Here is a 27,215-nt window from a genome sequence, read left to right on the forward strand (position 1 = left end):
GTGCAAATTGGGTGCTCTGGGGAGGAGCTCCTTTTTCGCTACCCCACTGTGTTCCCCTCCATCCAGGCCTTGTGTGGCCCTTAATGAAATTGAGTTTGACACCCCTGGTATAGGGTGGAACTACGACGCCTTTATGACATGCGAGCTTCAACTTCCAGAATTCCTGAGGCAGCCATGATGGCTCAGGAATTCTGGGAGTTGAAGTACACAAGACATCAAGGCACCAAAAGTACACTGCTTTTTTCAACCATTATAACTTCAAATGATCCCTAAACGAATGTTTTTAAGCTGAGGACTATCTACATGGCTTTGCAAATCCTGGAATTAGATACAGTGTAGACCCAAACTCTTATGAATGATAAAGTCACTGCAGCATGAGCAGAGTCACAAAATAAGGCCATAAATTCTGCTCAGATTCCTGAGTATTATTAGATTAATTCCTGTTTTGATCTGTTTTAAGAATCCAGTTTCCCAGAATCCCCTGCTCAATGTTGCGAAGCTCTACTTTCCACCTGAAAACGGGGCTTGCAACAGAAGTGTTAGAGAAGTGCGAAGGGCAAGTTCCATACTTTAATAATCTTTATTAAATCTGTATTAACAAATTTACAACAAAAATACTCTATATAGCAATATAGATTTTTTTTCTCCATAGATAAATAAATCTCTCTGGATCAGGCCTGTCAACTTTGGTATTGAAATAGAAATATATATATAATATTATTCATGTTAAATAGCAATCAAAATTATATGTGCAAAATAGTATCTTCTTGTTTGTTTGCATGCAACAGGGAGAGGAAGAGGAAAGAGCATTACTGCCCCCTGCTGGTGTTCCTGCGACATGACCGCAGCTTCATTTGTAGAAATATATGCAGATTTTTTGGAAGTCACAAATATAGATATAAGCAAGTTATAGAGAAAACCTCAGTCAGCTTTCCCCGGTTTGATGTTCTCCGGATGAGTAAGAGTTACAGCAGTGTTTCTCAACTTTGGCAACTTTGAGACTATGGAACTACAACCCCCAGAATTCCTCAGCCAGCATGACTAGCTAAGGAATTCTGGGAGTTGAAGTCCGCATATCTTAAAATTGGTCAAAGCTGAGAAATACTGGGCCAAAGCAACCAGAATTCCCAGGAATATAGCAGACTCAGCTAGGAATTCTAAGATTTACAGTCCCAACACAGGCAGAGGGAGGCTGCCATAGGTTGATTTCATGGAAGAGGACATCCTAATGTAAGGGTCTCCAAACTGGGCAATTTTAAGACTTGTGGACTTCAATACCCAGAATTCCTCAGCCAGCCATGTTGCTGGGGAATTCTGGAAGTTGAAGTCCACAAGCCTTAAAGTTGTCAAGTTTGAAGACCTCTGCTCTAATTCATTGCAGAGTATAATACTGGTGTATTTTGAAGGAAGACTCTTAGGCCTATGCTGCTGTGCACTATTTCAGGTGGAACTGATAAAGTATTTTTATTTTTTTAGAGTTAGAAGCCTACTAGTCCTGCTAGTGGGTGGGTTCTGGTTTCTCCCGCTGCTGGTTCACTCAGGGCCGCCCCACATGCTGCTTTACACATGCCCACACACAGTACTTTTAAAAGGACAAAAAACCCAAAGTGGCGGTACCTACAGCGCCACTGACAGAACCAGCTCAGGGGCATGGCAGGCCTGGGTCACTACCGGTTCCAGCGACCCAGGCCGCCAAGTTACTACCGGTTTCATAGAACCGGTCCAAACTGGGAAGAATCCACTTCTGCTGCTCAGGCAGAAAACCTTAGCCCATTTCAAACAAATGACTTTCCAATGTCTTGTTTAAAACTTCCAGTGTTGTTGCATTCATGACCTTTTTTCCTTTGCCTGCCTGGATTTTAAGAACCTGGCCCAGATTCTCTTTTATTATCCATTATCCATCCCATTAAAATACAAAATAGATGTACAGTGATCCCTCGATTTTCGCGATCTCGATCTTCGCGAAACGCTATATCGCGATTTTTCAAAAAATAATAAATTAAAAATACGTGCACGGGTTTTTTTCTACACCACGGTTTTTCCCGCCCGATGACGTCACACGTCATCACCAAACTGACGTCTGCCATTGCTGGTTGGCCGAAATCTCGGCCAATCAGCTTTGCCATCGCAAAAAGTTTGCCCGGCAACGGTGTTGCAGCAAAATTACAGCCAATCGCTCCACAATCTGCGCATGCGCGGCCATGGAAAAAGGGCGCGCATGCGCAGATGGTGTTTTTACTTCCGCACCGCTATATCGCGAAAAATCGATTATCGCGAGAGGTCTTGGAACGGAACCCTCGCGATAATCGAGGGATCACTGTATTCTTTAGTATTTAGGCTTAGCCAATGCTTCCCAGAAAACAGATGTGTCTACATATCTACTAGCAGCTGAGCTCAACCCAAGGGAAAATTACTTTAAAAAAAAACAACAACAGTGAAAATAGGGTCTTCTGCGATGAACAGTTTGCTGGAAGATATCCGTGGGATATGGGTCAAAAATACAAGATGGCGGCTGCAGGAGTGAAGCGGACATCTTGGTGTTTTTTTTTTCATTCCCCCCTCAACGAATATTCCTGTTTTGCCAGCATTTGTCTCCCACTTGAAAGAAGGTGTGAACATTTCTTGGATTAGGACCACAACTGAGCTCAAAATTTCCACTCCTGTGCCTCATTTTATGATGTTTCTTGCCAGTTGTTAACTGTAATCTATTCCTTCTTCCGAGGGAGGGATGTGAGATTAATGTGCCCCTTCCTACCAGTCTTGATTCTATGAAAAAGTGAAGGATCAAAAGCCGTGTTTCTACTGCCATTCCACCAAAAGCTAAATGCTGCGACCTGTAGATTTCTCTCGAGCTGCCACTCTGGAATAATCCACTCAGTTGAGTCATGTCTCCAATTCACCAGAAGAGGGCGGTCTTAGAACTTGGAGTAGAAATTGGCCCACTGATGTTGGAAACCTAGATGGGTTTTAAAAGAGAGAAGACCCAATGTTAGTGTTGTACAATTCAGTATAACCATTAAAAGAGAATTGCATTTAATTCCATGACTTTAGCCAGCTCAATCAATGGGCCAACTGGTGCCATCCATTTCGGTGGCAGGTTGCTTACTGTTTCCCATCTGCTTAAATATTGTGACATTTTAAAAATCGCAAAAAAATATTTTTAAAAAGATGGCAGTGTGCACAGACTGGTAAAGACAGACTGGAACCGTCACACCAGAATTGTGCAATTGGCGGGCTGCTACTGGAGCGGGCACACCACACTGTACCACTAGAAACCCACCATTGATCCACTTGATTTGGCCTTGATTCAGACTGGAATGCTCTACCCAGCACTTGTGGTTACTTCTTGGATGGTCTTCAATAGTGTTTGAATTGTGCCAGCTGGGAATTACTGGTCTAAATATCAGAAAAATCATCTGGATGCATTGTGTTGTTAGAGGCTCCGTCAAGAGGTCCAATCATGGAAACTTTTAAGACCTGTGTGTGAACTTCAATTCCCAGAATTCCTCAGACTGGCTGGGGAATTCTGGAAGTTGAAGTATATAAGTCTTAAAATTGCCAAGGTTGGCATCCCTGGAGCAGATAATTGCACTTGTGGTGCAGTGGTTAGAATGCCTTGGAGACACAATGGTTAGAGCACAGTACTGCAAGCTGCTTCTGCTGATTGCTGGCTGTAGTTCACCAGTTCAAATCTCACCAGGCTCAAGGTTGACAGCCTTCCATCCTTCCAAGGTGGGTAAAATGAGGATTGTTGCGGGCGATAGGCTGAATTTGTAAATGAAGGACTCACTGAAGAACAGCCTAATACTGGGAACAGGGTGTCCAGAGGAAAAGCATTTTGAAATTTCCTGATATTTCCCTAACACTTCCATATAACTTGTGTCTAGTTAATGATGTCATACCAAATGGCTAAGCCGTGGAGAAATATCAGTAGCTGAGAAAGCAAGTTGTTGCCACAGTAATGCTCATTTTTACTTGACTCTGCCAGGCAGCACGATCTGTGTGTTTTTTTACATGATTTTCCCTGACTTTTAAACATTTTAATATAGTTTGGTTCCCCCCCCCTGATTTATTCCATTTTTTTCACGAATTCCCTGATAATTCCCTAATATTTCCTGAACCGCTAATTTCCCTGATAATTCCTTGTTTTCCAGGTTTGCTGGACACCCTGTGGGAAAGATTGAGGGCAAAAGAAGAATGGGGTGACAGAGGATGAGGTGGCTGGATGGAGTCACTGGAGCAGTCGGAGTGAGCTTAAATGGACTCCGGGGGATTGATAGAGGCCAGGAAAGCCAGGAGGCATGTTGTCCATGGGCTCGTGGTGGTCGGACACGACTTGGCAACTAACGACAAAACCATCTAGTCCTGCCTTCACATTTCCTTCACCCATTTTCCTGCCTTCAGCCATGTTAGAAGTTCCACACCTTCAACAATTCAGGTCTTCCGGAAGAGTGAGAAGAAACCCGTGCCACTGGGCATGCTGGCACCAGACCGAAATAATTCAGGGCCCTTGCCTTGTGTCGGTGGCTTTGGTGGTGGGGTGAGGCAGTGGCGTTCTTCCCGCTGTTTCTGGAGAAGTTGCTGGTGAATAATATACTGTATGTCATCCTGTAAACCGCAAAGAAAAAAAAATGATAATATTCTGATCAACGTGAAATAGAATCCAGAAATCCTCTCTTGAATGTCTCTGGAGCAATATCAGATATGCTTCTCCCCACCCACCTCCATTTCAAAGGGTTCATCTGCTTACAGTACAGATAGTCCTCAAAGTAGGACCACGTTTAGGACCAGATGTTTCCATTGCTAAGCAAGGGCATTGTTACGTGAGTTGCGCCAGATTTTATTATCTTTTTTGGCCACAGTTCAGTGACTCAGTGTAGTGTTTAAATTAATCATGCGGTCGTTAAGCAAATCCAGATCCTGCCATTGATTTTCTTGTGGGAAGCATCTGGGAAAATGGTTTGTAGATGGCAATAAACATGACCCTGGGGTGGTGCAACCATCATATATATCTCTAGCACTTAGCACTTAGATTTACCATATTTTTCGGAGTATAAGATGCAACTTTTTCCTCCCTAAAAGAAGCTGAAAATTTGGGTGCACTTTACACTCATTATTATTATTATTATTATTATTATTATTATTATTATTATTATTAATTAGATTTGTATGCCGCCCCTCTCCACAGACTCGGGGCGGCTCACAACAGTGACAAAAACAATATACTGTATATTGAAAAATCTAATAATTAAAATCTAAGATAACATACATTTAAAAATCTAAAAGCAAGGAACCCCAATATAAAAAAACATACATACAGTCATATCATGCACTAGAACTACATAGGCAGGGGGAGATGTCTCAGTTCCCTTACGCTTGACGACAGAGGTGGGTTTTAAGGAGTTTACGAAAGGCAAGGAGGGTGGGGGCAATTCTAATCTCCGGGGGGAGTTGGTTCCAGAGGGCCGGGGCTGCCACAGAGAAGGCTCTTCCCCTGGGCCCCACCAAACGACATTGTTTTGTTGACGGTACCCGGAGAAGGCCCACTCTGTGGGACCTAACCGGTCGCTGGGATTCGTGCGGCAGAAGGTGGTCTCGTAGATTCCCTGGTCTGGTGCTCACATACTATAAAAGTTTTTTTCGAAGCTTTTTTCACCAGCCCTAACGAAGTGCTAGCGATGTTCTCAGCTCTTACCAGCTTGCAAGCTCTTTCATTGTTACTCTCTGCAAAGAATGTTTTTCTAGCCCTAAGTCTTTGCAGGCTTTTTGCTCTACTTGCTCCGAATAAGTTTCTTTCCAGCCCTAACAAGGTGCTAACAATCTTCCCAGCTCTTACGGCTTGCAAGCTCTTTCATTGTTACACTCTCCGAATAAGGTGTTCTTTTTTTAAGTCCTTAGCAAGGGATAAAATAATGTGCTGAAGCTGACCAGACTAAGGACGCTAACCAGATGAATACAGATTTTTCCCTTCTATTTTCTTACCCAAAAACTAAGGAGTATATTATACTACGGTGCATCTTATACTTCAAAAAATACAGTGTATACCGCTTTATAGTATTTTATAGCCCTTTCTAAGGATTTACAGAGTCAGCAAATTTCCCCCAACAATCTGTTTCTTCATTTTACCAACTTAGGAAGGATGGAAGGCTGATTCAACCTTGAGCCCATCAGGATCGAACTCCTGGCAATGGACAGAGTTATCAATAGCAATAGCACTTGTATACTGCTTCACAGTGCTTTAAAATTCTCTCTAAGCAGTTTGTAGAGTCAGTGTATTGCTCCCAACAATCTGGGTCTTCATTTTACTGACCTTGGAAGGACGGAAGGTTGAGTCAATCTTGATCCAGTCAAAATTGAACTGCTGGCAGTAGGCAGTTAGCCTGCAATACTGCATTCTAACCACTGCACTGGGTCTTTCCCCACATAAATATACGTGCCCAAATATGGATCTTGTGACACTGGGGATGCTGTGACGGTTGTCCTGTAAATATTGGGACTGCTTCTAAGTTACTTTTTTCAGCCCCTGTGTAACTTGAACCAATCATTCAAGGAATGATTGTAAGTCAAAGGATTGCCTGTTACTTTGAATGAAAGGCATAATTTCAATCTTGGAGACTCCCACTTGTAAAGTATTTTTGCCCCAAATGCTCAAAGCAAAGACCAGAAAAGATGACTGTGATTTCATTTTGGCTTCATGGAAACCGAATGTCGTAATTTGTTCCCAATAATAGAGTTGCATCATTTTGAAAGTGATGTTTCCTTTTCTCGTACGATTAAGCACGCAATTGCAACCCAGATCCTCAATCAGTAATGTGTGCTCAGTGTTTACCCTGCTGGTCCCAACTCCAGATCATTCAAACACCTTTGTTGGTTTTTCGTACAGTAGGTCTTCGACTTACAACGGTTCGCTTAGTGACTGTTCAAAGTTACAACATCACTGAAAAAAGTGATTTATGACCAGAGGTGGGCTGTTAAGGTGGAACGGTGAGGTGTGCTCGCCCCCGTGGCTCTGAGTGCTAGCGGAGTCCAGCGCAATCCTGCTACTGCACCTGGGCAGGTAGTGAAATTGTGCGCAGATACGCAGGGGCACCAGAGGCCCAGGTGCAGTAGCAGAATTGCGCTGGACTTCGCTAGCACTCAGAACCACAGGGGCGAGCACACCTCACCATTCCACCTGAGCAGCCAACCTCTGTTTATGACCATTATTCACATGTACAACTGTACAACTCTTGCAGCATCCTCAAAGTCACATGATCAAAATTTTTATTTATTTATTTGCTTGCTTGCTTGCTTGCTTGCTTGCTTGCTTGCTTGCTTGCTTGCTTGCTTGCTTGCTTGCTTGCTTGCTTGCTTGCTTGCTTGCTTGCTTGCTTGCTTGCTTGCTTGCTTGCTTGCTTGCTTGCTCGCTTGCTCACTTACTCACTTACTTACTTATTGGATTTCTATGCCACCCCTCTCTGAAGACTCAGGCAAGCTGCGCAAGCTCCCTGCAAGCTCCACTTTTTATATTACATAGTTGGGCCTTTTCCTCCAAATGGTCCTGTTTTGTTTGTTAAGGGGTGAGATTCATACGCACTGAAGACAAATTTCTTGTGTGTCCAATCACACTTGGCCAATAAAGAATTCTATTCTGCTCTGCTCTGCTGCTCTGCTCTGCTCTGCTCTGCTCTGCTCTGCTCTGCTCTGCTCTGCTCTATTCTATTCTATTCTATTCTATTCATTCAGTAAATCTGAAACAAGCTGGGAGTGAAGGAAAAGAATAAAATTTCCCCCCAATTCAGATCCGTCAAAATAGCATCTGGGGAGGAAGCATTGAAGGAGGCAAGGCTATATCTGAGTGGGAATTTTTAAAAAGAGGGCATTGGGATTGTTACAATTCCTGACACATGGTTCACAGCTTGCAAACGGATTAACACTTAGGACATGTTTCCTGGTGGTTCCGATGTTTTGCTTACTCACTTGCCAAGCTTCCAATTCCTGGGAAAGGGCCATCTTCTGTCGAATGACACGCAGCAACTGTTGGCTCAGTGAATCTCGCTCCAGGGAGATTTTGGCCAATTCCAATTCTATTTCGCCTTTCCTGATAGGAAAAAAAAATTGTTGACAATCATCATAGGGATACATTCGGAAGCACCACCAAAACACGGTCGGCATTAACAAATATCTCCATCAGTCAATTGCAAAAGACAGCTTTACTTGGAACAGTGAGTGCCAGGAATGAAGGCAAATAGATTATTATTATTATTATTATTATTATTGTTGTTGTTGTTGTTGTTGTTGTTGTTGTTGTTTTGTTGTGGTGGGGTGGGGTGGGATAGAATAGAATAGAATTAGTACTTGACTTAAAACAGTTCATTTAGTGATCAAAATTACTGAAAAAATGACTTATGACCATTTTCACACTTATAACCCTTGCAGCAACCCCACATTCAGATACTTGGCAACTGGCTCCTATTTATGACGATTGCAGTGTCTTGGGGCCACTTTTGCGACCTTCTGACAAGCAAAGTCAATGCTAAAATGAGATTCACTCGACAACCGTGTTACTAATATAAGAACCACAGTGATTCACTTAACAAATGTGGCAAAGAAAGTCGTAAAACGGGGCAAAAGTCACTTAACACATTTCTCTCTTAGCAACATACATTTTGGACTCAGTTGTGGTCGTAAGTCAAGGACTACCCGTATTTCATTTAGGAACAAAGTTCATATGATTAGACACACAAGGAATTTGTCTCTGATGTAAAAGTTTTCAGTGTAGATGCAAAGCATATCAGTGAAAAATGTATTGAAATCCTCGGCACTACCCTGCAAGGGCTCCCTGATCCCCCTCTGATTTAGAAGGGAGCGGGTCATCCTAAACAAGGTGGCCAGGCGGGATTCCACTGATGCAATAAAGGAGGCATGATACTCACATCTTGCTGCCTTGAGCGCCTTAATAAAAGCTCTTAAAAGTGTTCGATCAGACTCGGATTTACTTTTCCTCCAGTACTTCTCTAGACGTCTCTTCTGGCATTTCAACACCTGGAGTTCCTCGGTGAACCAAGGAGCTCTCCGGGGTCTAGTGCCACAGAGAGGTCGCAACGGTGCAATCTGGTCAAGAGCCTCCGTTGCAGCCATATTCCAGGCTACAGCGAGCGACTCTGTCAAACTGTGTATGAGTGAATCCAGTAAAACCCCAAGCGCCCTATGAAAGCCCTCTGGGTCCATCAGGCGTCTGGGGTGGAACCACCTAGTCGGTTCTGCCTCCCTGCAGGGAAGGATTGGAGCTTTCAGGTCAAACCATAGCAGAAAATGGTCTGATCATGACATGGGCAAAACATCTAAGCCCCTTAATCCCAGACCATTACTCAGCTGCTCCGAGAGAAATATCATGTCGGGAGTGTGCCTTCCACTCATGAGTCGGACCCTCAACTACTTGGGTCTGGTCCATTCACCGAGCGATGGCAGATTAAAGTCCCCCAAGACGATAAATCCGGGGAACTCCATTACCAGCCCGGCTACCTCCTCGAGCTATGCAGGCAGGGCTGTTGACACACAGCTGGGAGGCAGGTACATGAGCAACAAGCCCACTTGAACCCCTAGGTCCAACTTCACAAAGAGAGACTCACAACCCGCAATCTCAGGAGCAGCGAGTCTGCGTAGGCTAAAAGTCTCCTTGGCTATAACAGCCACTCCCCCCACTTTCCTGGGGTCATGGCTGGTGCCAAACCGGCAATGCAGCTGGAAAAATTACAGAGAGAGGAACTCCTCCCTCTGGGCCCAGCCAGGTCTCAGTCACACAGGTCGGCCTCCTCATCCGGGATCAAATCCCGGATGAGGAGAGCGTTATTTACAACCTACCTGGCATTGAGTAGCAACAGCCTGAGCAACAGCCTTATTATCTTCAATAGAAGGCAAGGCATTGGGGAGATCACAAGTATCCAGATCTAAACACTGAAACTGAAAGAAAAGGGCTTAAACGCTGGATGCATACCCCAAAAATCGTAGCTGGAACTGAGAAAATATGAGCATTGCACCATTTCTGTCAGGCCGAATGCACGTTTTACATTATTGAACTCCCCGAGTTGCGATCTCAATTGAGGCCAAAATTTATATTGCCAAGTGAAACCTTTGTTAAATGAGCTTGTCCCATTTTACGACTTTCCTGCTACAGTTGTTAAGTGAATCATTTCCGTGGTTAAGTTAGGAACATGGTTGTTAAGTGAATCTGGCTTCCCCCATTAATTTTGCTTGTCATAAGGTCGCAAAAACTGATCACCTGACCTCAGGGCACTGCAACCGTCATAAATATGAATCAGTTGCCAAGCAGCTGTATTTTGATCACGTGACTGTGGGGATGCTGCAGCTGTCATAAGTATGAAAAATGGTCCTAAGTCACTTTTTTCAGTGCTGCTGTAAATTTGAACGGTCACTAAATGAACTGTTGTAAGTCAAGGACTATCTGTGTTTTCAAACTTGCAAAATGGATGCCAGCCCGGCCAAATAAACCAGACAAGAAACACAAATTCTATTTTATTTACTTTAAAATAAATAAAATTCTATTTTATTTACTTTAAAGTAAATAAAATTCTATTTTACTTAAAATAAATAAAATTCTATTTTATTTGCTTTAAAATAAATACAATTCTATTTTATTTACTTTAAAATAAATACAATTCTATTTTATTTACTTTAAAATAAATACAATTCTATTTTATTTACTTTAAAATAAATAAAGTTCTATTTTATTTACTTTACAACATGAAGATAAATTTGCAAATCTGAAATCTAAGACCTGGCTTTTCCAGCAGGCCTAGAATTACGATTAATTATAAGTATGCATGGTTTTTAGGATATTATAGATTTTATTGCACTGTTGATTTTATTGCTGTATTTTTATTGTTGCTGTATTTATGACTATTGTTAGCCGCTCTGAATCATTTTTGGAGTGAGAGGCATATAAATACAAATAAGGAAGGAAGGAAGGAAGGAAGGAAGGAAGGAAGGAAGGAAGGAAGGAAGGAAGGAAGGAAGGAAGGAAGGAAGGAAGAATCTCTTTAAAAGCTTGAGAAACTAGAGGAAATGTCTCCCTATTTTGTTCCACCCATTTTACAGCTGTAGGCTATGCTCTAGTAGTGGGTTCTTAATCCCATTGTTATCGGTTTATGCATGCGCAGAAGCATCCCAGGTGGGTGGGCGGAGTCTCCCACAGCTACTACCAGTTTGCAGAAACGGGTCGAACAGGGAGCAATTCACCGCTATTATGCTTCCACTTATCTGATGGGTCCCTAGATAGTTTCTCTTTGACTAATCTCCCAAAGCCATTTCCTACCATTATTACAAAAATAGAGGAGAGTTGCCATCTTTACTTTGGTTTATTTTCACCTTCCTGAGTAGACATTATTTTTATGATGTCATAAATTTGTGGTTTTGGGGAGTTACTATAATATTTGCTAAATATTGAATTCTCCTTTGTTTCTGATATAACCTGATGCTATGCTGTAAAAAGGGTTATTTTTAAGGAATAAGCAGCATTTTCCATTGGATCTGATAGTATCAATGCAGTGACTTCAAACCTGGTGTTATTAATTAACCCACTAGCCATAAACATTACAGTTGGTCAAACAAGCAACCTTTGCAGAGTGTACAGTGAAGTCAGCAAGTTTATTCAGGTTGAATAACTTTGATAAGCAGAAAAGGAACACGATTTGGCTAAAATTTGAAAGATTCAAGGCCGATGCTTAAAGATTTCCCCCAAGGTCACATTTCCATCATTTAAACCCTCCCAATAATGCAACGTTATATAAATAAGGCCGCTGGCTGTAAGAAAATGCAACGGTAGCAATAAATAAGAATATCTGTAGCTTAGGAATGAAATGAGTCCTTAGTGCTGTCTGAACTTGGTTGTTTTCTTGCAAACATTTCATTATTCAAACTTTGTAACATCATCAGTGCAATGCTAGATTATGGTTTTGATTGTTTGATTGTAAATGAATCACCATGGTTGTTAAGTGAACCATATGGATGCTAAGCAATCTGACTTCCCCGTTGATTTCTCTTGACAGAAGCAGACTTGTAAGGTTGCAGATGATGGTCACATGACCCTGGGACCCTGCAACCATTCTAAATACATGTTGGTTGCCAACCATAAAATTTGATCACATGACCATGGGGAATGCTACAAGGGTCATAAGTACGAGGACAGTCACTAGTCACTTTTTTTCAGTACGCCTTTGTAATTTGGAATGATGGCTAAATGAATGGTGGTTAAGTCAAAGGATCCCCTGTACATAAATCAATGGGGTTTGCAAAGCAAATACAGTGGTACCTCTACTTACGAACTTAGTTTGTTCCGTGACCAGGTTGTTAAGTAGAAAAGTTTGTGAGAAGAAGCAATTTTTCCCAAAGGAATCAATGTAAAAGCAAATAATATGTGCGATTGGGGAAACCACAGAGAAGGTGGAGGCCCTATTTCTACCAGGAGATTCCTAGAGAGGCCCCTCAGAGGCTTCTGCCCACCTTTTCCGGCCCTGTTTCCTCCCAGGAGATTCCTAGAGAGGCCCCACGGAGGCTTCTCCCTGCCTTTTCCGGTTACAGTTTTGGAGGCTCGGGTTTGTAAGTAGAAAATGGTTCTTGAGAAGCAAAAAAATCTTGAACACCGGTTCTTATCTAGAAAAGTTCGTAAGTAGAGGCGTTCTTAGGTAGAGGTACCACTGTACTCAGAACTTACTTGATTATAGCCTCATCCCGGTCTGCTACGGCTAACTTCAAGGCCTTGTCCCGATTGCTTTCTTGGTACAACCGCCGCTGGTTCTCTATCTCGGACTTCAAACCGCTGAGCTCCACGTGTTGCAAAGTCACCTGGGAACGGAGAAAAGCATCAAGCAACGTGGGGTTTCCAAGCTACGCAACGACGTTGCCCTCCTGTAAGAGAGAAATACGGCGCAGCTTACCTGATCCTGGAGTTTCGCAATCTCTGTTTCTTTCTGAGCCAGGATATCTTGCTGCTGACAGCTCAAGGCCGAAACCATTTTGGTGTATTCAGAGATTTTCTCCTCGGGTTTCGGAGAGGCCTTCTTTGGAGTGGAACCAGTCTTGTTGACGCCATGGGTGATTGACTAAAGCAGATAAACAGACAGACCACCCAAGGAGTGAGAAAGCTTAGTGCTAAAAAGTAGGCTCTGGGGTGGACTACAGGTAATTCTTGACTTATAACCAGTATTGGGTTGCTAACTGGTATGGGCCACACTGCGTACCAGTAGCGAAAATCGAGCTGAGCGTGCAGCTCTGCATTGCCGTTGTGCGCATGCATGCCCCAGTGAGATTTTGCTTCTGCACATGCGCATGCAGTAAAATCTTGCGTGCAAGAGAGATTTCGGCAAGTTTTTGCTTCTGTGCATGCGCGGAAGCAAAAAACTACCGCAATTTCTCACGCACATGCATCCTCATGAGATTTTGCTTCCTGCACATGCACAGAAGCAAAATCTTGCTGGGGCACGTGTGCACGCACCTGGAAGATGCATAGCTGAATGCACATTGCACCAATAACGGTGGTAAGTAGCCATCCCGCCTGCTTATAACCACTCGTTTAGCAACCATTCAAAGTTACAATGCCACTGAAAAAAGGGAGTTATGACCATTTTTCACACTTATAGATGTTCCGGCATCCCCATAGTCAGATGCTCAAAATTCAGATGCTTAGCAACTGGCATGCATTTATGATCACAGTGTCACGGTGCAACCTTCTGACAAGCAAAATAAATGGGAAAGCCAGATTCACTTAGCAACCGTATTACTATCTGAATAACTGCAGTGATTCACTTAACAGCTGTGGCAAGAAAGGTCATAAAATGTGGCAAAACAGCTGTCTTAATTAGCAGTGTAAATTTTGGGCTCAATTCTGGTCGTAAGTCAAGGATTATCTATATAGCCACATTGTCTTCATGTGAATCTCATCAGGCCAATTCGTCCTCCATGCTGCATTAAAATACCAACTATTTCTCTTTGGACCAAATTGCAGTGAACGGGAATGGGAATAGAAAATAGAATAAAATAGAATAGAATAGAATAGAATAGAATAGAACAGGACTTTATTTTTCTTTGAATATATTTCACTTCTCAACCAAGAACCTTCTTCACTTCTGACTGAATGGTGAAGAAATCTCCTCTGTTCAGTTAGAAGTGAAGAAGCTTCTTGGATGAGAAGCAACAAGTCTTCAAGGAAAAACAAGTCCTATTCTATTCTATTCTGTTCTGTTCTGTTCTGTTCTATTCTATTCTATTCTATCTATTCCGTTCTACTCTACTCTACTCTATTCTCCTCTATTCTATATTATTCTATTCTGTTCTGTTCTGTTCTACTCTATCTATCCTATCTATTCTGTTCTACTCTCCTCTATTCTCCTCTATTCTATATTATTCTATTCTGTTCTGTTCTGTTCTACTCTATCTATCCTATCTATTCTGTTCTACTCTCCTCTATTCTCCTCTATATTATTCTATTGTATTCTGTTCTGTTCTACTCTCCTCTCCTCTATCTATCCTATCTATTCTGTTCTACTCTATCTATTCTGTTCTACTCTACTCTACTCTATTCTCCTCTATTCTATATTATTCTATTCTGTTCTGTTCTGTTCTACTCTATCTATCCTATCTATTCTGTTCTACTCTCCTCTATTCTCCTCTATTCTATATTATTCTATTGTATTCTGTTCTGTTCTACTCTCCTCTCCTCTATCTATCCTATCTATTCTGTTCTACTCTATCTATTCTGTTCTACTCTACTCTACTCTACTCTACTCTATTCTCCTCTATTCTATATTATTCTATTCTGTTCTATTCTATTCTATCTATCTATCTATCTATCTATCTATCTATCTATCTATCTATCTATCTATCTATCCTATTTATTCTGTTCTACTCTACTCGCCTATATTCTCTTCCATTTTATATTCTCTATTCTATTCTATTCCATTCTATTACCATTCCCATCTTTGGGACAACCATGACCTGGATGACTGGGAATCTCCATAGACATTTGAGAAGGATTAGTAATGACTCACATATGGGTGATGCTTTGCACTCCCTCAAATTAGCATACAAATGACAACCTTCTTTTGACAGAAAGGTTAAAGGAAAAGAGGGACCTGAGATCTCCTCCCAGGTGCATCTCACCTTCTGTCCAGGGGCTCCTGGGGCATCGCCTAAGCTGCTCTCAATCTCAGATTGGATGGAGGTAACAGAGGTGTCCAACTCATGTAAACGGATCTCTTCCTTCAAATCCTTGACCTGGTTCTGGAGGCGCCTATTGGCAGTCCGGAGTTCCTCAGCTTCCGCATCTACCTGTTTAAACTTTGGATGGGAAGAGGAACAGGAAGAAGAGAGAGGCTGAAAATAGCTTCCAGAGAAGAGAAATGCAACTGTTTTCATAGAATTCTTCTTCCTAATTCTTTGCATAACCACCACTGGGTGACTCATCTTCCCATCAGTGGTTTCACATTTCCCTCGGTTTCGTCCCTTCAGTTTCGAGTGTGGCCATTGTTCCCTTGCACAGTAACACTGATGTGCAAGTAGAAACATCAACATACGGATTTAACAAATTAACAGAGTTGGAAATGACCTTGCAGGTCATCTAGGTGAAGCCACCCACTCAAGCAGAAGACTCCACACCAGTGATGGCGAACCTTTCTTCCCTCAGGTGCTGAAAGAGCGTGGGCACGAGCTATCGCATATGCGTGAGTGCCCACACCCATAATTCAATGCCTGGGGAGGGCAAAAACAGCTTCCCCTGACACCTAGAAATGGCTTATTTCTCAACTTCTGGTGGGCCCGGTAGGCTCGTGTTTCACCCTCCCCAGGCTCCAAAAACTTCCCTGGAGCAAGGGGAGAGTAAAAATGCCCTCTCCCATCCCCCTGAAGGCTCTCTGGAAGCCAAAAACGCCCTCCCAGAGCCTCTGTGCAAGCCAAAAATCAGCTGGCCAGCACACACATGCACGTCGGAGCTGAGCTATGGCAATGGCTCATGTGCCAGCAGATATGGCTCTGCGTGCCACCTGGGGCACCCGTGCCATAGGTTCTCCATCAGTGCCCTACACCAGTGTTTCCCAACCTTGGCAACATGAAGATATCTGGACTTCAACTCCCAGAATTCCCCAGCCAGCAAATGCTGGCTGGGGAATTCTGGAAGTTGAAGTCCAGATATCTTCATGTTGCCAAGGTTGGGAAACACTGCCCTACACCATTTTTGACAAATGCTGGCTGGGGAATTCTGGGAGTTGAAGTCCAGATATCTTCATGTTGCCAAGGTTGGGAAACACTGCCCTACACCATTTCTGACAAATGGCAATCCAGTCTCTTATTGAAAGTTTACCCGCAGATGCTTTTCATGGCTCTCTTTGCGGAGAAGGAGGAGGTTCTCGTGTAACGTGTCCACCAGTGCCTGGATGGCTTCGTTCTCTTCGCGGAGCTGGCGGATCTGTTTCTCCATATCTTGCGTCCGGTCTTGAAGGAGACGATTCTGCAAAGGAAGAGATCAGGAATGAGCGTAAGGGGCGTGCATAAGCACACCATTACGCCTACAGTCCCTGTCCTATTGTCTTCTATCGCTTCTTTTTATCATTAGATATTGACAATATCATTAGATATTGACAAAATTGAACGGGTCCAAAGACGGGCTACAAGAATGGTGGAAGGTCTTAAGTATAAAGCGTATCAGGAAAGACTTAATGAACTCAATCTGTATAGTCTGGAGGACAGAAGGAAAAGGGGGGACATGATCGAAACATTTAAATATATTAAAGGGTTAAATAAGGTCCAGGAGGGAAGTGTTTTTAATAGGAAAGTGAACACAAGAACAAGGGGACACAATCTGAGGTTAGTTGGGGGAAAGATCAAAAGCAACATGAGAAAATATTATTTTACTGAAAGAGTAGTAGATCCTTGGAACAAACTTCCAGCAGACGTGGTAGATAAATCCACAGTAACTGAATTTAAACATGCCTGGGATAAACATATATCCATCCTAAGATAAAATACAGAAAATAGTATAAGGGCAGACTAGATGGACCATGGGGTCTTTTTCTGCCGTCAGACTTCTATGTTTCTATGTTTCTATTACTCATCTAACACTTTATTTGTTCAAATTACCATCCTATAATTGTTTGACAAAATAAATAAAATAAAATAAATAAAATAAGAAGAAAGGAGGGAAGCCTTCAAAGATCACCTTTCCCTGATCAGTCAGTCCAATGCCTCATATCCAGTTTTGGCTTTGGACATGTAGAATTATTTTTCTTCCAATTCAAACCCAGAAAATCTGGAATAACACTGCATACCTGCCTTTATTATAGTTTTTAGAAAATATATTAGATAACAGATATCATTAAAGTGATAAATAATAATGATAATCACTAATCTGTCGACTCAGATTAGGCAATTGATTTGTTCATTTAATAATAATAACAACCAAGTTAGAAGGGACCTTGGAGGTCTTCTAGTCCAACCCCCTGTTTAGGCAGGAAATCCTACACCACTTGAGACAAATGGTTTTCCAACATCTTCTTAAAAACTTCCAGTGTTGGAGCATTTGTAATAGGAGATTGCACCAAGCGAAGAACATTTTGCCACAACAATCTGAGTCTTCATTTTACCAACTTTGGAAGGATTGAAAGATGAATCAATCTTGAGCTGGTCAGGATCGAACTCCTGGCCGTAGGCAGAGTTAGTTTGCAATACCTCCTAATCAGGTGGGTTCTGGCTTACCTTGCTGCCAGTTTGCTTCCTCATGCACCGTGGAGGCAGGCACATGTTGCACACATGCACAGTGCTAAAACCCAGCTCTGCGCATGCACAGAAGCAAAAATACACAAACAGCTTTTGTGCATGCGCAGAAGCAAAAAATGAGATGGTGGTGTCAGGGCTGTATTCAGCCGGCCATCACTGCCAGTTTGGTGAATGGGGGAAAATTCCCGCTATCAGTTTAATAATAATGATGATGATGATGATGATGATGATGATGATGATGATAATAATAATAATAATAATAATAATAATAATAATAATAATAATAATAATAATAAACAACAACAGAGTTGGAAGGGACCTTGGAGGTCTTCTAGTCCAACCCCTTGCTTAGGCAGGAGACCCTACACCACTTCAGATAAATGGTTATCCAACATCTGCTTAAAAACTTCCAGTGTTGGGGCATTCTGGAGGCAAGCTGTTCCACTGATTAATTGTTCTAATGGTCAGGAAATTTCTCCTTAGTTTTAAGTTGCTTCTCTCCTTGATTAGTTTCCACCCATTGCTTCTTTTCCTTGGGTGGCTTTGGAAAATAGCCTGACTTCCTCTTATTTGTGGCAACCCCTGAGATATTGGAACACTGCTATCACGTCACCTTAGTCCTTGTTTTCATTAACCGTTTTAATGGAAGGAAGACCAACCTGAACAAAAACAAACCATGTCCTTCTTTAAGCTATGGGCAACTCCAGCTGTGCAACATAGGTTAGGGAAGTGAGGGGAGAGTTGTTTAGGACGACTAGATGGGGGCTGCAGAATTACAGATGACCTCTAGATGGAAGCGAAATGGCAGGAAGCAGCAAGTTTGTGCTTCCATTGCTGATTGTCCATCTGCCTTGGACGGGAAGTGAACACTCGGACACCAAGCTGGGTAAAATGGGTCACTTTATTAAATATTAACAGAAAGACCTGCAGGGGACGCTAAATGGGGCGGAGTTTCCTGAACACAAACATGCTTGGGCAACTTAAATGGGCCTACTCCATGCCTGATCAGGGAGAGGCATGCCCCGCCTACACCCAGACCCTAAAGCCACGCCCAGCGTGTGGGAGGGCTCACCCTGCATGACCCGGAACCGGAAATGACGTAGGTGAGCCCCAAGGGCACCCCCTTCACACTGCTCCATCCGTGGAGGAAGCATGAGTTGTGCAACAGGGGTGCCAATCATCTTACAAAAGATGCCCAAAGGAGAACACACAGTTGCTACTGATACCCTTTCCGCCCCGTTTCTGCCATATAGTGACCAAGTATATAAACATCCAATTGTTGAATCAAAACCTATTTACATACAGATGCACCCCCGTAACCACAAACCCTTTCTCTCATCCAGGATGGAGTAGGCGAAAAACAATCCGTAGCAAATGCTAAATGATTGCAAAAATTCCTACTCGGCCCCAAACCAGGTGACCTATAAAATATCCTGTATTGAGCGGAAGGTGGGTGGGTGTCCGTCTTGTGAAAAAGCTCGGGGGCAAGGGAAGCCGAGGGAGCAAGCAAGCCCTGATAAAGGGTACAGGGCCCCACCCCTGGCTTCCCAGAATGCCCGAGCAGCCAATGGGTATTCTGGGGCGTTCCCACGCTACCGCGGGGATCGCCAGTGCCGAGTTAGTTCCCACCATCGGCAATTGTCGCCCGGGCATTAATTCGCCCGGTCTCTCATATTTTTTTAGCCCAAATTTAGTACAGTAGCTCTGAGTCATCAGTTACCAGTTTACTGTGTGCTGTAAATCCACTGTTTTCAAGCTAAGCGGCAGCACTCCTAGAATGGTGGAGAGGAAAGGGTTACAGTCTCTTTTTACCTGCCTGGCATCTGTAGTCAGGAGAGGGACATTAATCGACCGTCTTTTTTCTTACCTCGGCTTGCAGACTTTGCATCCGGGCAGCGTGTTCAGCGTTGCAAAGGGTCAAAGTCCGGTGCTCTGCACGTAATGCGATCAGATCTTCCTGGAGTTGCTGCTCCAAGTGAGTGACCTATTGTAGGTGGTGGAGCAGACGGCTCTGGGTTAGGCTTTGACAGTAGGGGGAGTCTCTTTAAAACTCTTTTCCAGGGTGGGTTCTGCAAAACGATGAGCAGTCCCCATTTCACGACTGTAATAGATCAGATTCCTAAGTTGTGATGGTCGTAACATGAGTCAGTCATGTGACCAGCCCAATTTTACACGCTTTTTTGTGGTTATTGTTTAGTTCAGTGTTTCCCAACCTTGGCAACTTGAAGATATCTGGACTTCAACTCCCAGAATTCCCCAGCCAGCAAATGCTGGCTGGGGAATTCTGGGAGTTGAAGTCCAGATGTCTTCAAGTTGCCAAGGATGGGAAACACTGGTTTAGTTAATGTGGCAATTGTAAAGCAGCTGCCATGCTCATTAAAGAGAGCACCATGGTCATTAAGCAAGCCCATGATTCATGATGGGTGCAGTTTTGCCAAAAAGTGGAAGTAAGTGCTGAATTTTGGCAAAATCATTGTAAAACATAATCAGTTGACCATTGAAGTCCAGCCCCTAAGCCCCTGAAGTTCAGCTGCATGAGTTATTTATTTATTTGGTTGGTTGGTTGGTTGGTTGGTTGGTTGGTTGGTTTTCTAGGCCGCCCTTCTTCAGTGGATTCAGGGCAGCTTCCAATATAAAATCAGATACAAAATGTAAGAAACCCAAATATAAAATCTAAATTTAAAATCCCAAACAATTAAAACCACTCAACTAGATTCATCCAGCCTTAACAATTTAAAGATTTAGGACATGAACATCTGCAAGAATTACAAGCTTTCAACGGGATGTTGTTTCTGGGGGTGGAAAACTGTATTACCAGTCTCTCTTTCTTATTATCCTATGTTGAGCCAAGCCGTGTTTTGACCTGTTCCCTAAGGGCTCCTTAACAATATCTCCAAGATACTCATGGTTTACATTGCCTTAATTTTCCAAAGATAAGAACAGACAGTAGCCTTGAATGTTAAAAGGAAAATAAACAATTTGCATACATATAATTTAATCAAACAACTTTTTAGATAGTTTGTTAGCAATATTGGACACTAATAAGGATTCCACATATTAGTACTATCCTATACATATGTGACATATAAATAAAATAAATAAATAAAACAGGAAGAGAGAGAGAGGGTGTATTACTTGGTTTCAGTCATTCTTTGGCTGTGTGTAATTGTCCAGTTCACAAAACAACCTCACACTTTTACATCCCATTTATAAATTTCACAAATGCAAGGGCCCCCAAAGAATCAGGCCCCTGACTAATTTTTAAATGGTTTTTTAAAAAATCTATGGCATCCCTTCATTTAATTTTTAAGGGCAGGGAGTAGGTATTTTAGGACTCTTATCTCACTCCTTTGATTTTCTTATCTTACTTGTGGTTAGATTGCTACTTTGCTAGAATCTTGCCAGTCTGGTTGGGGCTGTTAGACGGTAGGAATAATATAATGTGACTCAACAATGTTTTTTGCTCTAGCGTGGTACATTCCATCCACTGCGCAGTTATTGTAGTGAGAACAAATTTTTATTTGCATTTAAAAAGGAAATTCCCATTTCAAACCAGTTTACTTTCATCCACCTTATCTGTGGGGAACCTCGGGTTTTGGTTTTTTTTCCAAATATTGGTAAACTACAATCTCCATCATTCACACCACCAGCTCCGTTGCTTGAGATTGACGGGAAATAGAGGCTTGGTATGTTTTCCATAGATGCATAGATGGCGATGATGGGAATTGTAATTCAAATTTAGAAGGCACCTAGTTAGGGAAGATTATAATAATAATAATAATAATAATAATAATAATAATAATAATAATGACAACAGAGTTGGAAGGGACCTTAGAGGTCTTCTAGTCCAACCCCCTGCTTAGGCAGGAAACCCTACACTACTTCAGACATTCGTCCCCTTCTCTCTCTCTTTGCCACTATCCGCGAAATTCAAGTTAAGGAAATTGATGAATTTGGTCTTTTTAAGAGGGATGGGATTCAGTAAAGGTCTATGAACTCAACAAAACTGACCACTCTGATTTATTTTAAGTTTTACAGTAGCTTAAACTGACACACACTTTTGAAATTTCAGTGTTTTGAATCCTTCTCCTCTTGTTGCATTTCTGCAACAATGGATCAAATAAGGTGCAAGATATTTTAAAAGATGATGCCTCGTTCGGCAATCTCTTTCATGCTTCCAAAAGTGGTAGAATCCCTTAGGGCAGTGTTTTTCAACCAGTGTGCCGTGGCACACTAGTGTGCCGCGAGACATGGTCAGGTGTGCCGCGAAGCTCAGAGAGAGAGAGAAAGGAAGAGAGAGAGAGAGAAAGAAAGCAAGAGAGAAAGAGAACAAGAGAGAGAGAGAGAAAGAAAGAAAGAGAGAGAGAGAGAGAACAAGAAAAAGAAAGCAAGAGAGAGAACAAGAGAGAAATAAAGCAAGAGAAAGAGAGAAACAGAGGGAGGGAAGGAGAGAGAGAGAAAGACATAGAGGGAGGGAAGGAGAGAGAGAGCAAAAAAGAGAGGAAGGAAGGAAGAGAAAGAAAGAGGGATGGAGAGAGAGAGAAAGAAAGAGGGAGAGAAAGAGGGAGGGAGAGAGAAATAATGTAAAAGGGAGGAAGAGAGAGATATTTTTTTTGTCCAAACTTTTTTTAGCGCCCCCCCCCGCCCCACTCAATGTGCCCCAGGGTTTCGTAAATGTAAAAAATGTGCCGCGGCTCAAAAAAGGTTGAAAGTCACTGCCTTAGGGTACTCAGTACACCCTTTTTAACACGAGTGATTCACCTGAAAAAAACCCCAAGCCTCTGTAATCCGGTTCACTCATATCCAGTGTTGAGGTTCTTGCTTGTTTTCCTGTTCCCTACCAGGGTAATAAACATCTTCAGGACAACAACCAAACCCAGGGAACATGAAGAACTTGTCAGCTCAACACTGAGCTTCATATATTCTCAACTTCTGGATATGACAACGTGCTAAAATATATTACAGTACAGTCCTTTAGCCTACAAGCCAAGCTTCCTCTTCTCTAAATGAGAACATTGAGGACCAAACCTACAAATTGCACTCATAAATTTGATGTTTTTGCCCCTTTACCTTCATTGCCACAAAACTGGCAGCAGAAACATTCCACGGATCTGTTTGCATGGATAAAATTAGCATGGTGCTTCCTTGCCCATTGGTGAGCTTTCTCTGTTGGTTGACTTTGCCACTCTCCATTTTGTTGATACACCCCAAAAATCTTCCCTCCTAGGCCTCCGCCTTCCCAAGGGGGTCACGGAAACCCTGTCAAGGTCCCACCTCACCTGGCTGAGCTGCTCCACCAGACGTTGGTTCTGTTCTGAAAGGTCCAAGACGGCCTGTGAGCTTTCTCGACTGGTGTCCTGCTGTTCTAGACGCTTCTGCCCCAGTTGGGCTCGGGTGGCCAACAAGTCAGCCTCCAGCTCTGCCGTCCGGATTTCGAATTCCGCCCGGCCTGATTCCAGGTGCCTCCGGAGCTCGTGTTTCTCTTGTTCGAGGTGCTACAAGAAGCAGAATAGGAAACATGAGGGCCAGGAGGAAAGACTCAAGACTCAAGGTGTAGGAGAAGGATCCCAGAGCACGATTAAGGATCTTGAACTCCTTGACTTCAAATCATGCCTTCTATTAGAGCCTCCTTATTGATCCCACTATATAGAGCGCTGGTGAGACCACATTTGGGGTACTGTGTTCAGTTCTGGAGACCTCACCTACAAAAATGATATTGACAAAATTGAACGCGTCCAAAGACGGGCTACAAGAATGGTGGAAGGTCTTAAGCATAAAACGTATCAGGAAAGACTTAATGAACTCAATCTGTATACAGTGTCCCCTCAAGTTTCGCGGGGGGATGCGTTCCGAGACCGCCTGCGAAAGTCGAATTTCCGCAAAGTAGAGATGCGGAAGTAAATACACCATTTTTGGCTATGGACAGTATCACAAGCCATCCCTTAACACTTTAAACCCCTAAATTACCATTTCCCATTCCCTTAACAACCATTTACTCACCATTATTACTGGTACCATTGAATAAGATCACTTAGTGATCCTGATATTTATAAACATAATCAATTAATTAACAATAATTATTTTTTTGTTATTTATTTGCAAAAAATATTAGTTTGGTGATGATGTATGTCATGGTATAGAAAAAACCGTGGTATAGAAAAAACCCTGCGAAGTATTTTTTTAATTAATATTTTTTGAAAAACCATGGTATAGGCTATTCGCGAAGTTCGAACCCACGAAAATCGAGGGAACACTGTAGTCTGGAGGACAGAAGGGAAAGGGGGGACATGATCGAAACATTTAAATATGTTAAAGGGTTCAATAAGGTTCAGGGGGGAAGTGTTTTTAATAGGAAAGTGAACACAAGAACAAGAGGGCACAATCTGAGGTTAGTTGGGAGAAAGATCAGAAATAACATGAGAAAATGATATTTTACTGAAAGAGTAGTCGATGCTTGGAACAAACATCCAGCAGACGTGATTGGTAAATCCACAGTAACTAAATTTAAACATGCCTGGGATAAACATATATCCATCCTAAGATGAAATACAGGAAATAGTATAAGGGCAGACTAGATGGACCATGAGGTCTTTTTCTGCCGTCAATCTTCTATGTTTCTATGATGCACTCAAATTTCTGATACAGGTAGTTCTCAACTTACAACAGTTCGTTTAGTGATTGTTCAAAGTTATAACGGCACTAAATAGAAGGGATTTATCACCAGTATTGGGTTGCTAGCCAGTACTGGCCACGCTGCATTACCAGTGACGAAAATGGATCTGCATGCGCAGCTTTGCGTTGCTGGCATGTGTGTGCATGTGCTCTGGTGAGATTTTATTTCTACGCATGCGCAGGAAGCAAAGTCTCACAAGAGGACATATGTGCAAGATTTTGACCATTCTTTGCTTCTGCACATCTGCAGAAGCAAAAAAAAATTGCTGAAATCTTGCATGTGCGCGTCCTTTCACAAGATTTTGATTCCTGCGCATGTGCAGAAGCGAAATCTTACAGGGGGCGCATGGAGCTGCCTGTGCATCATTCTGGTAACGGCAGTAAGTAGCAACCAGCACCTGCTTATGACCATTTTTCACAGTTACAACCTTTTGTAGCATTGCCATGATCATGTGATCAAAATTCAGGCACCTGGCAACTGGTTCATTTATGATAAACCAGGGAGATCACCGTTTGCGACCTTCTGACATACAAAGTCAATGGGGAAACCAGATTCACTTAACAACGCTGTTACTCACTTAACAACTGCAGTGATTCACTTAACAACTGAAGCAAGAGAGTCATGAAGTGGGGCAAAATTCACCTAACAACTGTTTTGCTTAGCAACAGAAATTTTGGCTTGACAAAAGGAAACAAAAGGATGCCTGAAAATTGAAGAAATATCTATAAATAGCAATAATAATGAATAAGATTTATTTTATATATTTTATTTTATTTATTTATTTATTGGATTTGTATGCCACCCCTCTCCGGAGACTCGAGGCAGCTAACAGCAATAATAAAACAATCTACAATAATAATCCAATAAATACTAAAAATAATTAAAAACTCATTAATATAAAAAACCAAACATACATACAGACAGACATACCATACATGAAATTGTAAAGGCCTAGGGGGAAAGAGCATCTCAATTCCTCCATGCCTGGCGGCAGAGGTGGGTTTTAAGTAGCTTACGAAAGGCAAAGAGGGTGGGGGCAATTCTAACCTAAGATACCATATAGCATTAATACATATAGGAATAATGACAATAAGTTGAGGACTACCTATATATATGTCCATCTCATAAGATTATTTTAAGCAAGGAAGTTAGTTGGGGGAAAGATCAAAAGCAACATGAGAAAATATTATTTTACTGAAAGAGTAATAGATCCTTGGAACAAACTTCCAGCAGACATGGTAGATAAATCCACAGTAACTGAATTTAAACATGCCTGGGATAAACATATATCCATCCTAAGATAAAATACAGGAAATAGTATAAGGGCAGACTAGATGGACCATGAGGTCTTTTTCTGCCGTCAATCTTCTATGTTTCTATGTTGAATATCAAGTGCCATAATTACATAAGCAAAATAATCTACGATTGGTAAGCAATCCTCCCTGTTCTGAACACAGTGTTCAGATATAAGCCACAAATGATTGTTTTCCCCAACTAAAAATTTCAGAATTTTTGGTTATTAGCAAAAATTATTGAACACTTCTTCAGCCAAATTGGGTCTTTATAGCACTAGACAGGGATATAGGAACTCATTGTCTATTATATGTGCTGCATCTTGCTTAAGTGATCCCAATTTCCAGGACTTCAGGCTAAATTCTTTCAGATTCAGTATTGGAAGTTTGTACTGGAAACAAGGAGTGGTACCAAACAACCGAATATATAATAATAAAAAAGATTTTGTAATGGGCTGAAATGAACAAAATGACCATTGAAGAAAAAGAGGATTCAGAATACCACAAAACTTGGAATTTATTATATGAGAGGCTTGACAAAAGGAAATCAAATGATGCCTGAAAATTGAAGAAATATCTATAAATAACAGTAATAACAAATAAGATACCATATAACATTAATACCAAAACTGAGAAATATGTATATTAATAATGGGTGTTATAATTAACAGGGTATCCAGGGGGAAAGCAGTGTTGGTAATGACCTTTAAAGCCCTACGTGGCATTGGGCCAGAATACATCCGGAACCGCCTTCTACTGCACAAATCCCTTCTCTGGGTCCCGTCGACCAAACAATGTCGTTTGGCAGGCCCCAGGGGAAGAGCCTTCTCTGTGGCGGCCCCGACCCTCTGGAACCAACTCCCCCCAGAGATTAGAACGGCCCCCACCCTCCTTGTCTTTCACAAATTACTTAAGACCCACCTTTGTCACCAGGCATGGGGGAGTTAAGTTATTCTTTCCCCCTAGGCTATTACAAGTTATGCATGGTATGTTTGTGTGTATGTTTGGTTTTTTATAATAAGGGTTTTTTAGTTGTTTTTATTAATTGGATTGTTCATGTTGTTTTACCACTGTTGTTAGCCGCCTGCGGAGTCTGCGGAGAGGGGCGGCATACAAATCCAATAAATAATAATAATAATAATAATTTTGAAATTCCATGTGCAGAAGCAAAGAAAGGCTGAAAATCCCCCCAAATTGCCAATTTTTGCCGATTTCTTTGCTTACGTGCATGCGCAGAAGCAAATTCTTGTGCGGGGCCCCGCGGGGACACAGTGGGGATGCGCAGATGCACACACATTGCCGTTTCCGCTAACAAATCGGCGATCCCAGGCTTACCGGGGCAGCCCAACACTGACACCGAGCAATAACATAGAAACATAGAGTGAGGGCAGAAAAAGACCTCATGGTCCATCTAGTCTGCCCTTACACTATTTTCTGTATTTTATCTTAGGATGGATATATGTTTATCCCAGGCATGTTTAAATTCA

General features: G+C 42.1%; 1 protein-coding gene across 2 annotated transcripts in view; it reads right to left on the minus strand.

The window, feature by feature from the left end:
• Nucleotides 1-566: 566 nt before the first annotated feature.
• Nucleotides 567-27,215, minus strand: part of LOC139153012 (BICD family-like cargo adapter 2) — a 39,475-nt gene continuing 12,826 nt past the window's right edge. The window contains exons 2-10 of one of the 2 annotated variants that reach the window (XM_070726527.1): nt 23,043-23,258; nt 19,631-19,747; nt 16,352-16,498; nt 15,157-15,333; nt 12,936-13,100; nt 12,713-12,843; nt 7,960-8,080; nt 4,515-4,608; nt 567-2,956 (exon numbers count right to left, since the gene is read on the minus strand). In XM_070726527.1, the coding sequence (XP_070582628.1) occupies nt 2,916-2,956; nt 4,515-4,608; nt 7,960-8,080; nt 12,713-12,843; nt 12,936-13,100; nt 15,157-15,333; nt 16,352-16,498; nt 19,631-19,747; nt 23,043-23,258 (1,209 nt within the window). In that variant the 3' untranslated portion in view covers nt 567-2,915. Of the gene's footprint in view, nt 2,957-4,424; nt 4,609-7,959; nt 8,081-12,712; nt 12,844-12,935; nt 13,101-15,156; nt 15,334-16,351; nt 16,499-19,630; nt 19,748-23,042; nt 23,259-27,215 lie in introns of both variants that reach the window. The other variant, XM_070726526.1, reaches the window with a different exon arrangement.

This window comes from Erythrolamprus reginae, chromosome Z (genome assembly GCF_031021105.1).
Source record: "Erythrolamprus reginae isolate rEryReg1 chromosome Z, rEryReg1.hap1, whole genome shotgun sequence".
Lineage (NCBI taxonomy): Eukaryota > Metazoa > Chordata > Lepidosauria > Squamata > Dipsadidae > Erythrolamprus > Erythrolamprus reginae.